Raw genomic sequence first — 16,344 nt, 5'->3', positions numbered from 1 at the left:
CTACTAGTGAGTGGATGGTGTTTGGTGTAAGCATTATGGTGGAAATTTAACAAAATTTCAAATTCTAATTATATAATGAGTCCTATAGACAAAATATTTCAAGTGAAGAGAGCATGTTTTTGACATTATTGCCAATATTAAACGAGATGTATAAGAAATCACCTCTTTGAGTCCAAACTTAATCACTTCCTTATTCTAAAAATTACTCTAGCAGTATATTCTTAAAGCAATAAATTGAAGTTAATCTGCAAATAACCACATCACAATTAAAAGGACAATTTGTGGAATAATTTTAAGAGAGCACAAAGAGTGAGGAAGTGGAACTATGAATTATATAGTGGTAATCAAACTGATATGTAAATATGTAATACAAATAATGATATCCAATCTACATGTTAAAAAAATTAACTTATGATAATTCTCTCAACAACAGAAAAAGAACAGAACAATTTCATATTGAATCCCCAATGAATGGTTAGGGACCATAACCAAATTTGAAGAAAGAATATGAAATAAATACAATAAAAACTTTAAGGGGGAACAAAAAAGCAAGCCCTCTGAGCAGATTCTCCTTGATCTTCCAAAATATATATATTATATTTCTCAGCCAGGGATTTACAGCTACTACACAAGCTTTGAATAAAACAACTTGGTTGACAATGTTGTTGCTGTGGTCAGAGGTCTTCTGAGCTCAAATATGTTCTAGCAGACCTCTTGGAAAGTTTTCTAACAAACCCAAAATCGAAACAAAAAGACTGTCTCTAATATATATAGCATAGCGGAGTATGTTCTCCTCTATACACTTTGTAAGGCTTTTCAGCGAGCTTGAATGCTTGATTTCCATACAGCAAGTGATGTCAGAAATTCCATGACCTGAAGATACAACATTGGTTGGATTATGACATCAGAAAAGCTACATCAGTATACAAAAACAAATAGCTAGTTCTAGTTTCAATTTCATTGGCATCACCATAGTTTTGTGCAGTATAATCGATGTATCTGAACATACTATTGACAATAATCCAGATACCACTCAATTGTTTTAGCATATTCAAGTTTTGTGAATAAAAGAAAGGAAAATGACATCAACACACACTCTTTGTCAGTTGCTGAAAATCATAAAAGTTATAAAATTCTGTACGTCTTACTTATTTAGTGAACTTCACTCACGATCTTAATTTTTCTATTATTATATAAACTAAATTAACAGAATAATTTGAAAGAAAAATTACGTGATCTTAAAATTTAAAAGAGTGACAAACGAAAATGAACAAAATTTTAGATGGGCAGGCAGTCCTTTATCTTCCTGAAGGAGTTCATCTGTCAGATTCAGATGCAGTCCAACGACAGAAAAAGAAACATACGAAGTAAATTAGAATGAAGAGAATTACCTCTGAGGGATCACGAAGAGAGTAAACTGCGTTGCTTTCTTTTGGGGAAGGGGACACTAAGATGCCACAACCTTTATTAGCTTCTCTCAAAACCTGTAAGAGTCATTTTGATATCAGTATTAAGGGAATCTACAAAAGGAGAAATTGAGAAACAAGCATAATAAGCGATTTATTACTATTACCTTAAAGGCATCTTCGTCTGTTCTATCATCTCCAACATATATTGTTAGCACGTCATCGCGATTGCCGAGTCCTAAGAATAAGTCTTGTGTCATTTACTTGCATAACAAAATTCTGATCTTCAAAGAAGGTAGCCAATAGATAAAAACAATGAACTCACCAAGTGACTCAAGTAAAAATGTGACAGCTTTTCCCTTATCCCAGTCAATCACTGGCCGAACCTCTAAAACCTGAAAATTAGTAACGAAACATAGATTATTAAGAAGTACTTTTTTAAAAGTTATATCTCTTGAAAAATGAGTGAAAAAGTTGGGTCACGAAACAGTACCATCCGCCCATGAGTTAAACGCAAACGAGGATACCCCTTCAAAACATCATATACACGTTGTCCCACAATATGCCAATTCTGTACATCAAATGAAACAAACGAAGAGGAAATAAATGTTTACAATCATTATAAAGTATAAAGTGCGTGTTAGATTTCATATGGAATTGTGAAAAATCATGTTGAAATGTCATGAAATATAGTTTTAAGGAAATGTTCACTTGCTTAGTTCCACGATCCACGTGGAAGAATTGATTACGGGTTGAGAAGTCTTCGAGTTTAAGCAAAACTTGAAAGAGTTTTAGTTGGATGAATAAATTAAGTAAGCTTTATTAGTAACTTATTTTTAGAATAAAATAATCGATACATAGATTATCTCATTTTAAAATTAATTTCAACAAAAATAAATTTCATTCGAACAAGCACAAAATAAGTTGGTAAAAAGAGGAAATCATCCTAGGAAGAAAGATGCCCCATTCTTATGCTAAACAAAAAGGCATCAGAAATGAAGTTAATACCTCCTCATCTACATTCCGGTAATGTACAGATGCACAAAATTTATTGTTCTCAACTGTTGCTCCTTCAATGTCTTTTGTACACTCCTTGAGCAACCTACGTACCTGTGCGAACATGAAACCTTAATTGATCAGCATACAACTTTCAATTACAGAAAAAAGAGAGAAAAGAGTTTAATTGGATTGTATTTTTGAAATATACATGCCTCATCAATCATGGGAAGGAATTCAGCAGCAGGTTGGAATAAATTAAGTTCACCAAGACCCTGTAATTTTAGAAGAATAAAATTCAAATCGAGCTACATTAAAAGGTACTTCTTGACAGATAATGTGAAGTAAGATACATATTCACAAACACATCAGGTAGAAACTTTGAAACAATTACCTTCTTATCAGAATCAGGGTGATCATCAGAAATAGATTGTCTGGGAGGACCAATAATGTCCATCCCATGACTACCAGCATAATAGAGGTCACTTAATCCAACAAATTCATATACCTGAGTCAACAGGGTATAACATAAATGTTAAAGTCAAAAGTGAAAACTAAGGATTATAATGCAAATGTAAAAGTAAAAGAAAAAATAAATCGTTTCATAAAATTCTCCAACTACCTTGTCACGTCTTCTTCCACTGATTATTGCAGTTGGAAAATATTCCGCGACTTTTTTAACAGCAGCACGCATCTGAAGAAGTTTAAGGGTTAGACCAGCAAAGTAATAGCATCAGAAGAAAAAATCTAACTGAAACGTGGACAACAAATCAACAAAGAACATCACATACATTATCTGACATAAACGCACAGTCAGGATTGTCCACAATGGGTGAAAGAGTCCCATCATAATCAAGAAATAATGCTATTTTCTTCCCTTTTGCACAGTTAGTAATTTGATCAAAAGATGCAAGTGCTGATGGAAACTTTAGCTGTGGAATTGAAAAGAAAAAGTGACCAAATGAAATTGTATAAACAAAACATTCCACAACTATTGAACAAAAAAACTACAGAGGAAAGTATGCTATACCAGCCAGGTACTATAAGCAGCATCATGTGATCCAATTCCATGATTGAGATCCTTGGATACTTTATTGCGAGTAGGAGAAGAACATTTCATGGCATCAAGCCAACCGCTAGAACGAAAATCATCAAGAATTCCTGTCTTCTTCCTTGGAATAGACAGAAAGGGACCATGATGGGGAAAGGTTGCCCCTTTTGGAGAAGAGTAAGGTGACAAACCAGAAGACACACCCAGCCTTGACCTTGTCAAGGGTGCGGCATCAGTAAGGACTGGAGTAAGATTTGGCTTCAGCTCCATTGGATCCAGGTCTATGCACAATTTTCACAGAGCAGCAACAATGTAAGACCTTTTGAGGAGTATTCAGAACAAAATGAACCAATGTCTATAAGACTTCCACCACTTCAATCAACTCTTTTCTTGTCAATGCTTTTGAGTTAGAAATTTATCGACTGATGAGTTCCTATAGACAATGATCATGCAATTGATTAGCTTGAATTCATTGAATATCAAGTCACCAATTAATTGAAAACATGAAAACATGACCTTATAAACTACCAAAGGAAAATAAACAAACTACCAAAGGAAAATAAACAAACAAAAAGGAAGACAGAAATAATTGTAGAAATAGAATTTCTCTTGGTTAGAATTTGGTACCGTCACTCTCACTCACCATGGTGGTCCTGTTACAGACTCCAATAACCATCATTGCACAAAAACTTACATACCAACGTGGACGTGTCTTTTCAATGAAAACACTAAAAGAACAATTTAAGAGCGATAAATTCATCACGGGTTGATGCCAACTTCACAATTTGACTTCTTTTATCCTTTCTTTCGTTTATCATTTTACCTAGATCTCATATCCTCAAGTGATATAACAAAATTAAAGAACATAAATTACAATAATCTTTAACTTACAGTATGATTTTGTAAAATTAAGTTAAACTCAAAATGACTCTCTCAAATAGTATCTGAGGAGAGCAAAATGACTTTCTCAAATAGTATCTGAGGAGATCCTGAGAGTAGGTTAAAAATCTCACTTCGTTTATTATAAAATTAAATTTTATAAAATTAAGCTAGGTCCTCTCTCAATTTAAATGACTGAGATTGCTTATTTTACCAAAAGACCCTTACTGACACCAAATCTACTATTAGAAAATACATTACTACAGGCGCAAGAAGCAATTATTAGAGCAAAAACACGATCCCAAGAAGAAGAAGCAATTATTAGACAAAAACCCCGAAAAAGACGAGCGTGAAAACAAACGACAACAATGCAGCAGCTTAATTAAAGTTTAAACAGTTTCAAGGCAGACAAACCAGAATACACTTGTGGACAACAACTGAATCAATCAATCATTCATGCAACGACCTCTCTGAATAAAACAATGATGCACTCATAAAAGAAAAAAGAAACGTTCTCGCAAATAAATAAATAAAACCAGTTGAAAAATGTCAATAATACATCAAATAGTAACTATCAAAGCCGAAGGCATCACGAAAGAAAGAGAAAGATTCACTAGTCAAAAACTGTTACCGAACCATTGAATGTCAACATATTTACGCAATCCCCATTAAATAATAATTATAATCAAACGGTCAAAGTTCAGATTCTCAACTTGACTAGAAAGGTAAGATGCACCTAATGGTTCGCGGTAAAGAACACACTTCTCCGGAATCCAAAAATTTAATATGAACTCCTAAGCTCCGTCGGGCTTTTACCATGCGTGTGACCAAGAGCACCACGCTATTTGGTGAATAAGTTCTCTAATTTTTTATCCCAAAATATAGAAGAGGACATGTTAGGCGAAAAAGTGTCTAGATTCAAAGAACACTTGTAGAAGATACACGTTTATTTCATTTCAAAAGCACAAATGAATATTAAAGTTGCCAAAAACAAGACATTGTTTTGTTCCACTTAACGAACCTTTTAGAGTTGGTTAGGTCTTCCCTCCAAAAGCAATTAGATTAGGCCTAAAGATCATAGGTCGAACTCAACTCCTTAACTGTTCAACCAGAAAAAGACGATCCATAATTTGATGTCCATTACTCTAAGTGTTAAAAATGAAAGGTATAGAGATTCCAAATCACAACTGGTTAGATGAAAGGTTCCAAAGCTACATACATTTATCTTACTCCAAAAAAGTAATTATAAACTCCAAATCACTACCTGGTGGATGGGAAATTCTATCCTTCTCCATACCAATCCCACGAAATATGCCCTCTAGAAATTATCATATTAGACCCAAAGATTTGAGGACCATCCAAGTTAAGTCAAACACACCATAATTCTTCAAATGTTAATGCATAGATACGCTGTGAATAGTATAAATGTAACAGGAAATTCATGTCAGTTTTGGTGCCCCAAAGTGTTGCAATTAGTCTTTGATCCAAACAACAAAACTTGGCGACAGAAAAAAAAAAAGACTTTTTTCCTGTCAAATTCAGACAACTCACAATCCTGATGGCAGTACCCAAAACAAAAGAGGACAAAATAGTTTATTTGATAGGCGATATCTGAAAAATGAGTTCAGAGGGAACAATGAAGAGGGAGATTCAGATCACAATGCAAGCTGCAGATTAAACAGTGTTCAAACAGAAAAAAACGAGCGAAGAGCTAATGAATGTTACAGCATTACATAAAAGTCGTTGCGAATTTTATCGAAAAGAAACAAATCAACAGTTAAAAGCAGAAAAAAGAAAGTTTCCAATGTGAAATTTCATGAGAAGTTTCCTTTTGCAGTAATTCCCCAATTATAAGGAAAACAGAGAGAGGGAGAATGTACACGTGAGGAAGAAGATAGGTACCATACTTTCTCCCAGGCTGGAAAAGAAGAGGTTCTGAGAATGGAGAAAAAGGAGAGAGTGTTGCAGTTTCACGAAAAGAGAAGAAAACGCTGAGAACAGAAAAGAGAATGGTTGTTTGTTACGATGAAGAAAGGAGCGAACCGGAGGGAGTATTTAAGCGCGTTGGTCCTCACCTAACGTGCGTTACAGAACCGCACAGGCGCGGTCGTTGAATAAGGAAACCACTCGCCATTAAAATATTTTACATTTTCTGAGCTTTCGTTTACGGCCTCGGCGAGGCGCGTGATCGACACGTTGTTTTTGGCGTTGGCTATGGGAATCCAGGCCAATGGGGACACGCGTTTGAACCACGCTCTTCTGGTCGAGACTTTTAAGGGATGACGACGCTGCTCCAGTCTAAAAAGAAGCCAGAAATTAAAATAAACTTAAAAAAGGTATTTCAACTAAGAAGGTGAATGGAAAGTAACTCGTGACTTATCAAATGTGAAATGTTCACATCTCTGTATTATATTTTTCCAAACAAAATAAAAAACTAATTTAACTTTAAATATCTAATACATTATTAGAGATATTAAAAACTAATTTAACTTTAATATTTTATTAAAATGGTCCATCTATTTATTAGAGATATTATCACGTTAATTAAATTATAACATATAGGTGAATATAAATTTGATAGTCAATACATTCATAAATATTTAATTTTATATTATCTTAAAATATTTTATCTTTAGTAAGAGAGAATGTGTTAAAATTTTCACAAATCTAATTATACTATAAGTATGATTATGTATTTAAAATAAGTTCAATTTATCTTATACAGAGATAATTAGAATAAATAATATATCAGAAAAAAATAATGTAGTGTTTGGATTCGTTCTTGGTGATTTTTCTTTGAAAATGTAGCTTGAGCTATTGTTTTGGAGTTTTTGAGTAGATTTTTGAAGATATTTGACAATGGGAATACCATTGAAGCAATCCTTGTATTTCTCACTAACCTACGTTGCCCATGGTTTTCTCTGTCTTTTCTAGTGTCCTTTTTGAGCTATTATTACTGAATTAATGAGATGTTGTACTCTTCAAAAAGTACATATTTCTATACCGTATTTAAAGGTTTATACTTACTTTTTAATCTCATAGTTTTCTCAATTTATAACTTTAGTTTCTAAAATGAAATTATTTTAATCTACTATTAATATACCATCTCACTACAATTATAAATATTGTTGTGTTTATAATATTAGATTAAATCATTTTAATCTAATATTAACATGTCATATTATTAGTAAAAATATTAATGTGTTTTCAATTTTTAGATTTTACATATATAATTTCAACTATTTGTCTCTATACATCCAATTTTTAATTTATTTTAATTTCTATTATCTTAATTCATAGAAACTATAAAAAAAATATTGAAAATATAATGTACAAAGAATAAAATAGATAACTAAACATAAAAATAATTACTCAACTACATGAAGAATGTGACATCCCAATTATATAGCAAGCATGATATATTATAGACGTCATCATCTTAATATAATAGAACAGTTGGAGTAAGACTAGAAGTTCAGTTAAGGTTACAGTCATCCAAAATATCACCAGAATTTGAAAACTTAAACATAAAGGACTACTATAGAGTATTTTTAAAATAATACAACTTAATTAAGACCTAGAAGTACTAACCTGCAACAACCCTAGAAGTGGATGATCATTGCAAAGAAAAAGCATACACAAGCAATACACAAACACAGAAGCAAGGGTGAGCTAGGTATAAAAATCATGTTATACAATCACACACAACATGCAAATCAAAGCATATATATATATTAGACTACACCATCAAGACTTGTTTCACTTTAAACTTGACTTGTCTGGACTAAAATGATTGTCGAGCTATGGCGGGTCATGCATTCGTGGTGGCTTCTACTGCTTTGCAAAGCCGTTGCCAATGGGTTTCACCCTACCACACTCACGAGGTTAGTCCGTCATCACTCACCTTAGGCCATACTAGAAGCACCCAAGACTAGAACCTCCTGCTACTACTCACAACATGGTTCAATCCTCTCTACTTGATAATGATTGACCATTGTAGTTTCAGGATAACCTCCAAGACTGAGCTTCCATGCAAATCATTCTAAACACACTAAAAGGGCACCACCATGTATCCCTCCCTTGAGGATCATGGAATTACGTCCAATACTGATACTTTTCACTTTCAACACAACAATACATCATACATTCACATACTTTCAATTTAACCACATTACAACAACCATACTTTACACGGAAATCATCACACACACTTAATTTACCCAAAACAATAGCTAAAGAACTTGAATCGAACGCTAGGAGCTTTGGCCGAACGCAATGAGCTTTGGCCGAGCACTTAGAGCTTTGCCGAACGCTATGAGCTTTAGCCGAGCACTTAGAGCTTTGGCCGAACATTTAGAGCTTTGGCCGAGCACTTAGAGCTTTGGCCGAACACTTAGAGCTTTGAGACCAAATGCTATGAGCTTTGGCCAAGCACTTAGAGCTTTGGCCAAACACTTAGAGCTTTGAGACCGAGTGCCAGTACAAGACCGAACACTCATTAAGAGACCGAGTGCCAGTACAAGACCGAACACTCTTTAAGAAATCGAGTGCTAGTACAAGACCGAACACTCTTTAAGAGACCGAGTGTCAGTACAAGACCGAACACTCTTTAAGAAACCAAGTGCTAGTACAAGACCGAACACTCTTTAAGAAACCGAGTGCCAGTACAAGACCGAACACTCTTTAAGAGACCGAACAGTCATGAAATGGTAAGACTCAAAAGAGACCAACCCTGTTATGACTGAGAGCAGCACAAGACCGAACGGTCAACTGCAGCGTTCTGCATAATTCTGTAGAATTCTGTATAATTGCAAACAGAACCCAACATGACCATTTCTAACCATTTTTACTAACTTCTAACACCCTTAATTCTTGTTTTATACTTAAGTAAACTTATCTAAATGATTCTAAACATTCCTACTACCATTCTAAAGTGATTAAAACTCAAATTTCAACTCTAAAACACCAATTTTCCCAACTTAAGGACCCAAAACCCAATCCTACCGCTTTGCACCTAGTTTGATCAATTTAGTGACTCAAACAAGTCACAATACAGTGGCTAAGACTGCCCCAACAGTCCGATTTCGCATTAGGACCCAATTGCTCAAAATCACTACCCCACTTCCCTTAAACATACATAAAACTGCTACATCCATACTTGATTTCCCATCTAACATTGCTACCACAGAATTTCCACTCCCAAGTACTTCCTACCAGTCCAATTTACAGCAATTAAGTTCATCAAACTCACTACACAGGCAATCAATCACAATTTCATCATTCACAGTTTTCATCAGTTTCATAGTTCAACACATACCACCCAATATTCCTAAAATCTAACATGCAATTCAAAACAGCATACCAATCAAACTTCACCACACATACAGAGCATATCATCAATTCAAAGAAACATAACTAGCTCCCCTTACCTTAGGGTTTCACAGCTAAGCTCGCAACTTGATTCGACAGTGCTTGACTCCGCAAGAACTCAACCAAACCCTACAAACCACCCAATGGGTGATAGAACAAATTTTTGACAAGAAATTGAAGGAGAATGTTTCTAATTACATGCCCTAGGTTCCCAAAAGAGGAGGAAAAAGGAGAAACGACTTACCCACTAAAGAACGAGAATCTAATCGGATGGAAGCTCTCTGCGCCGCGGTCACTTGAGCACCACCTAATCAAACATGCAATGGCTGAATGTGAGAGAATGATAGAGAAAAGGCAGAGAGAATGGGAAGCAACTTTCTAGGGAGAGAGAAAGAAAGAGTGATTTTAGAAGAAGTGAACAGAATTTGGTAAAGTTGCTAAGTTGTACGCTTTTCATAATAAAAAAAAAACTTTTCTCTTCATTTTAATCCTTTTCTTTATTATTTTATATATATATTCTAGGTCTTATAAAAGAAAGTGGGTAATTTAATCTATATTGTTGCAATTATTGAAGTTTCAATAATAAACATTAACATGTCTTAATAATAGCAAGTTATATTTAGAATGAAAATGTTTAGGGTTTATTTTTACTTTTTAAGTAAAAAAAAAAAAGAAACTGTTGTATTAAGCATTTCCATCAATTTATAAACTGTTTTTTTTCTTCTGATTTTGACCAAATTTCTCTTTTTTTATCCTTCTATTTCCAGACGAGTTTTTAAAATTTATTTGAAGCATTTAATTCACCAAATTTTTAATTTAATAAACCAATTTAGCTTTATTTTAGCCATATTTTTTTGAAGGCACACGATAACTTTAAGTTTTAGCCGACCTATAATCATGACACATATATAGGATATCCTGAGATTTCCATCCATATATAATTCAATGATTTTACAAATTTAAACAATATTTTGATTTCAATTACGTTGAGATAGGATGTCAATTATCATATTTGAAGTATAATTTCTTTTAAAAATTATTGTTATATTTTATTATTTTTAAAAGATATATCAAAAAATTTAAAAATAATATACTTTTTTTAAGAAATAAACTTTAAATTTAAATTTAAATATAAATCTGGTCAACATAAATTAATAATTCTGATATTATATTAGAAAATAAATTTTAAATTTAATTTAATTTTACAATTGTAGAATAAAATTTACATTCATATATATAATCTAAATTAACTTTACTTTTAATATTTTAATAAATGTAAGATTTTTAACATATATAAATTATTTTTTACTTTAATTTTTAAGTTATGCAGAATTATTAAATGTATCAGATAAATAATAATAACTAATAGTTTCACCAAAAAAAATAAAGGATAAATAATTTTAATTTTTGAAATAAAAAAATATGTCAATTTGTTGTTGTGCTTAATGTATAAACCTCAACCACTGTACAGAAGATATTGGCCAGGCTCAATGTTCTGTCACCTAAATTGAAGCACATGGCTCTATTGATCTCAGATTATACCATGTTTTCATAATTAATTTTTGACTTTCTTGGTTAATTAGTGAATAAAGTCAAATTACAACGAATGTGTATCATTTCTTTTATACATAGTTTAATTATTAGGTTTTGTGTTAGCATGTGGCATTCTCTGAAAAGATTGTAAGAAGAGATGTGGTATTCTCCACATCAGTTCTTTCTCATTTCTTACATCTTTAAGGAAAAATCAGATATTAAAGTATCTAATTAATGATATTTTAAAATTTAGAGGCTAATTAGTTAGTGGTTATAATTTCAGGAACTATTTTATAGGAAAATATTCGTCCAAAAATCAAACTCTGATTTAATAATTGTCTATAATGCATGACAGTTAGATTAATCAGGATCTTGAAATATTAAATTAATGAAGTCGCACAAAACGTTTTCATCATTAAACATATAATAACGAATTAATATAATTAAGACAACTTCACATTACATCAGACTACTGGATTAAATAAGTGTTTTTATGTAAATAAGTATTTTTTAAGTGTCACATCTAACATTTAAGAAGTATATATAATTTTTAATATCCAAATACCTCTTTTATATATAAGTTTTTTTCTTAAAATATATTTTTTAAATAAAAACCTTTAATTCTTAAGTAGAGTCAGGATAAACAAAAATTAATGTTAAAGACAATTATTATTAAATATAAATTATTATCAGTTAAGCTGCAACTAAGTCGATATTAATATAAAGTTTATTTTAAAATTTATAAATATAAGCTGTGATAATTTAGTTACATTTAATATTCATTTTACATTTAATACGTATTTATGATTAATATGGTGAAAATTTAAGTGATTTTAACATTAAAATACACAAATAACTCTCTCAAGAAATGATAACGAGAGCTAAATAAAGAAAAAAAATTGACCTATATTTGGAATCAGTTCTCAATAGTATTTTTCCGTTTATATCAGAACAACCATAATTTGAATGCTGAGTATGAGTATATATTTTATTAACTACAGTTTATCATTAACCAGCAAGTTACAATATGACAAAAAATGATGCAAAAATAAAATTCGAATTTCATAGTGGTTATAACTACACATCTTAGCATGAACTACGTGAAGCTAATAAGAGCTTTAAAATACTAATTATTTAATTAGTGATGTCCCACAACGTGTTTATCATTAAATATGTAATAATTAACATAAGACTTCTTCTATACACGTGGTAGTAGCATATATAATTTTAATTCCTTCGTTAGCATATTTCACACCTCATGCTTATGCTACTTTTGTGTTAACTCAAAAACCTAAACCTAAATTATACTTTCTTTCCTTGGGAAATATAATTATTATAATATTGCATATTTTATGTTAAATTTACACTCTCATTATTATAGTGTGTGTGTATATATATGTATATATTCATGAATAGTTGAGTAAAGAGAAGACTCATTATAAATTCTTTTACAAATTGAAATTCTAACAAATAGAAGTAATATTTTACTTTCATTTTATTAAAATTTATTAACTTTTTCTTACAAGTAGTAAATAACGAGTTAATTCATAAAAATGAAAAGTCTAAATTTGTTCAATGAATTATAAGATTTCTTAGTTATTTTCACTTCGATTACGACCCTCTATTTATATATTCAATGCGAGAGGTATCTTGATATTTTTTATACAATAAACTTAAAAAAAAGACTTGAATTATATTTTACTATTAAGAATCTAGTTTTCGTACTTATTGTCTGCCTTTGAAAATGTTGTCCAATATCGTCTTTGAAAAACATTTTAATAATTTATTTGTGTCTTTGTATTACTATATTTTAGACCCGTCTGAATACCCCATCATTTAAATTATTTAGTTTATATTTATATTTAGTTTTTAAAATATAAATATAAGATTATTTTTTAAAAGCTACATATATGAAAATAATTATTGTCTAAAAATATTTAGTAATGTATCAAATAAAATTGCATTAAACTTAAATAGAATGTTTTCCATCAAGCTTCAAGTGAAACCTGCAATAAAAACACGTGTTAAAGTTTTCACACACATATAAAAAGATTTTCAGTAAAATAATATATGCTATTGTATTAATATTATAAATATTTTATTATTCTTTCTTTTTCTTACTTTTCTTTTCCTTTTCTGTTCTCTTACCTTTACCTTCGACCATTCAATTCAATCAACCATAAGATGGGAAGAGTAAGAGAAGATGTGTACAAATTCTTAACTTCAAATAACTTTAAATATTGTCGTTATTACTACACACGCAAAAATTATAATACAATTGATAGTTACAATGTTTATAATAATAATAGTTATTGTAGAAACGATGACGGAAATATTTTTTAATTAGCTTAGAGTTTTCTTTTTTTACTAACGTATATGAATTTGGCAATCTGAAATAAACTGTAAAATATTGTTTTCAGTATAATTAATGATATCTAATTTAAATAAACGAATTGTGCATTTATTTGTTCAAAAGAGATAAGATTAAAAGAAAATATGTGATTCGTACTAAACAAAATTACCCTAGAATTGATAATATAAATTCCATAGTAATTATTATTATAATAAAAAAAATTATAATCTTATTATAATAATTTTTTACAATAAATTTTTACCAGTGTAAAATAGATATATTATAATATATTAAATTGGTTATAGAAAAATTGATCTAATACAAAACGTGGTGATAATTTTGTAAATAAAAGAAGTGTATTAGATCGATTATAAGAGAAACTGATATAATATGTACACATTAGATTGGTTAAGTAAACAATTGATCTAATATGCTCATATTAAATTGGATAAACAGAATAATTAATATAATATTCCTCGACGAAAACTCTTTTCACTTCAAGTTTTTCTTCCTTCATATTGTTCACTGTTCTTCTTCTCTTCCAGGCCGTTGTTCTCGTTATATTCTTTTCCTTTTTCCATTATTGAAGCTTTCCATTGTCAAATTGTGCTTTTCACCATCGTTGTCGCCGTTTGTTGTTAGGGTTTTGGATATGAAGCATTTCCATCTCATCTTTGAAGCTCCACTTTGCCTCCTTTATTGGTCCACCGCCACGTTGTGGTGTTTCAATACCACTCCATCCTTCGCCACACAACTTCACCCTAAGCCAACTCCTCCACCCACTGGTCACTAAGTACCTTCTTCTTTTCTTCCAAGCCACTCCAAACTGTTGCAACCGTTGTACCTCTATTGTCACCTTTAGTGGAAGTCATTTTACTTCATAACAACTCCTCCACCCAGTCATTACAAAGTGATTGCCGCTTCTTGACTCCTCTGTAACGGTTGCCACTATCGCCATTATTGCATTGATATAAAGATGGATTCCTATGCTACTTCAAACTTCATTTGAATTGAAATGTATTGTAATCTTTTGCATTGATAGGCATTAATAATTAGTTTCTAGGCTTTATTGACATGATTGTCTAGTTAAGATTGATATTACCTTTAAAACTTTAATTTTGGTGATGAGAGAGTATGGTAGTAGACACAAAATGGTTTCCATCAACAAAACCATATTATAAACAGGTCTTCAAAAATCATTTATCTTTCTTGACACATGTAGTGTTAAGAACCACCAAAACTTTCACACAAAGAGAATGCTTATAACCAATACGAATACTTGATGTAGAATTTCATAACACAAAGTATAGTTTGGGCATATGTAACCATTTATTAAACCAAGTTCTCATGTTGTATAGTAATGGATCGAAGTTGAATGAATACGATTTGACTCAGTGATGTGTATAAAAATGACATTGAAAAGTTTCTACAAGTTCTCGGTTGTACGAGTTTCACTCGTCTGTTAACGATATTAAGATTATTTAACTTTAAAGCTAGAAATTTTTTCATGAAATCAATCATTGTCATTAAGCTTTATGGTTTCAATGTAGGTATTTAAACGAACACATTTCCCATACGAGGAATGCTCATGTCTATCACTTCCTTGAGCCTCAAATATACAAAAGTCTGGAAATAAAAATATATGAAATGTTAGAGATACACTCAAAAATGGATGGAGAAATCCAAGAAAATAATCTATATGACCCTCTATATTAATGTGTAAGGTGAATTCACTTACGTTAACTATTAAGTAACTAATTTCATATCACTAATTAAATTTCTTATTTAATATCTCTCATTAACAATTGATGTTGTCTATTTGAAAACTGGAATTCTATCACGATTTTTTTAACGGTGAATTCACGTTAACTATTAAGTAACTAATTTCATATTACTAATTAAATTTTTTATTTGATATGCCTCATTAACAATTGATGATTGTTTGTTCAAAGAACAATATTGTCTATTGTGAAATTGGAATTCTATCACGATTTTTATAACGATGAATTCACTTATGTTAACTATTAAATAACTAATTTCATATCACTAATTAAATTTCTTATTTAATATGTCTAATTGATGATTGTTTTATCAAAGAACAATATAGTCTATTTAGAAATTAGAATTCTATCAGGATTTTTTATTTAAAAGACGTGTTACAGAATTGAAGGAGAAAGTCCTTAGACTCTTCTTAATTTATGTGTCATCCTAAAATAAATTCAGTTCCCCATTTTAACACAAAAATTGACCTTCAATTGCTATCACTTTCTGCATCTAATATAAAATTTATAACTTTTGTAATATTAATTTCTTAATGAGAGCATGAAAATAAGTGGTTAATAAGATGTTGGTAATTATAGTACATGCATGTATCCACCTCAAGCTTGCGTGTTCTCCATTGACCACATAATTTACAATCGAAGTTTGACTAAAGTCGTTATCTTTAAATCTTAGGGACCAAACTCTTTTCTTCTTCCACAAAGTTTAAAGAAACCAAGGAAGCTTCGACAAAAACGAAAAAGAAAAGAAAACAAGAAATAAGACAAGAAACTCATGAAGGAAGTTGAAGTTGAAGAAAGTGACACCAACTGGATCCACCACATTTAATATACCTGTATTCTTTAAATATGTTAGGAGGTGAAATATATTTTTCTGTTAATTTATAATGTCAATTTAAATTTATTCAATTTTGTAAATTAAAGTGATATCTACATTCGAGAAAAAAAAATTGTTAGAGCATTCACAATAATGTAAAG

General features: G+C 30.9%; 1 protein-coding gene across 7 annotated transcripts; it reads right to left on the bottom strand.

Moving 5' to 3' along the window:
* Nucleotides 1-377: 377 nt before the first annotated feature.
* On the bottom strand, nt 378-6,423 carry LOC108347821 (trehalose-phosphate phosphatase A). 7 transcript variants are annotated; one of them, XM_017587249.2, is made up of 13 exons: nt 6,240-6,423; nt 5,354-5,432; nt 3,433-3,886; nt 3,194-3,334; nt 3,025-3,096; nt 2,797-2,910; nt 2,618-2,677; nt 2,415-2,516; nt 1,900-1,977; nt 1,732-1,801; nt 1,574-1,644; nt 1,392-1,484; nt 378-873 (listed from the first exon to the last, which is right to left on the bottom strand). In XM_017587249.2, exons 3-13 carry the CDS (start codon nt 3,721-3,723, stop codon nt 817-819), a joined length of 1,149 nt encoding a protein of 382 aa, XP_017442738.1. In that variant the 5' UTR covers nt 3,724-3,886; nt 5,354-5,432; nt 6,240-6,423; the 3' UTR covers nt 378-816. The 7 variants fall into 7 exon arrangements, with proteins under 7 accessions (XP_017442738.1, XP_052727047.1, XP_017442737.1 ...); XM_052871087.1 differs by lacking the exon at nt 6,240-6,423 and adding an exon at nt 5,597-5,742; XM_017587248.2 differs by lacking the exon at nt 5,354-5,432 and having other exon boundaries at nt 6,213-6,423.
* Between the last annotated feature and the right edge of the window lie 9,921 nt (nt 6,424-16,344).

This window comes from Vigna angularis, chromosome 11 (genome assembly GCF_016808095.1).
Source record: "Vigna angularis cultivar LongXiaoDou No.4 chromosome 11, ASM1680809v1, whole genome shotgun sequence".
In the NCBI taxonomy this organism is placed as follows: Eukaryota; Viridiplantae; Streptophyta; class Magnoliopsida; order Fabales; family Fabaceae; genus Vigna; species Vigna angularis.
Note: the sequence above shows the minus strand (reverse complement) of the source record. Positions and strands in the feature narration are given on the sequence as shown.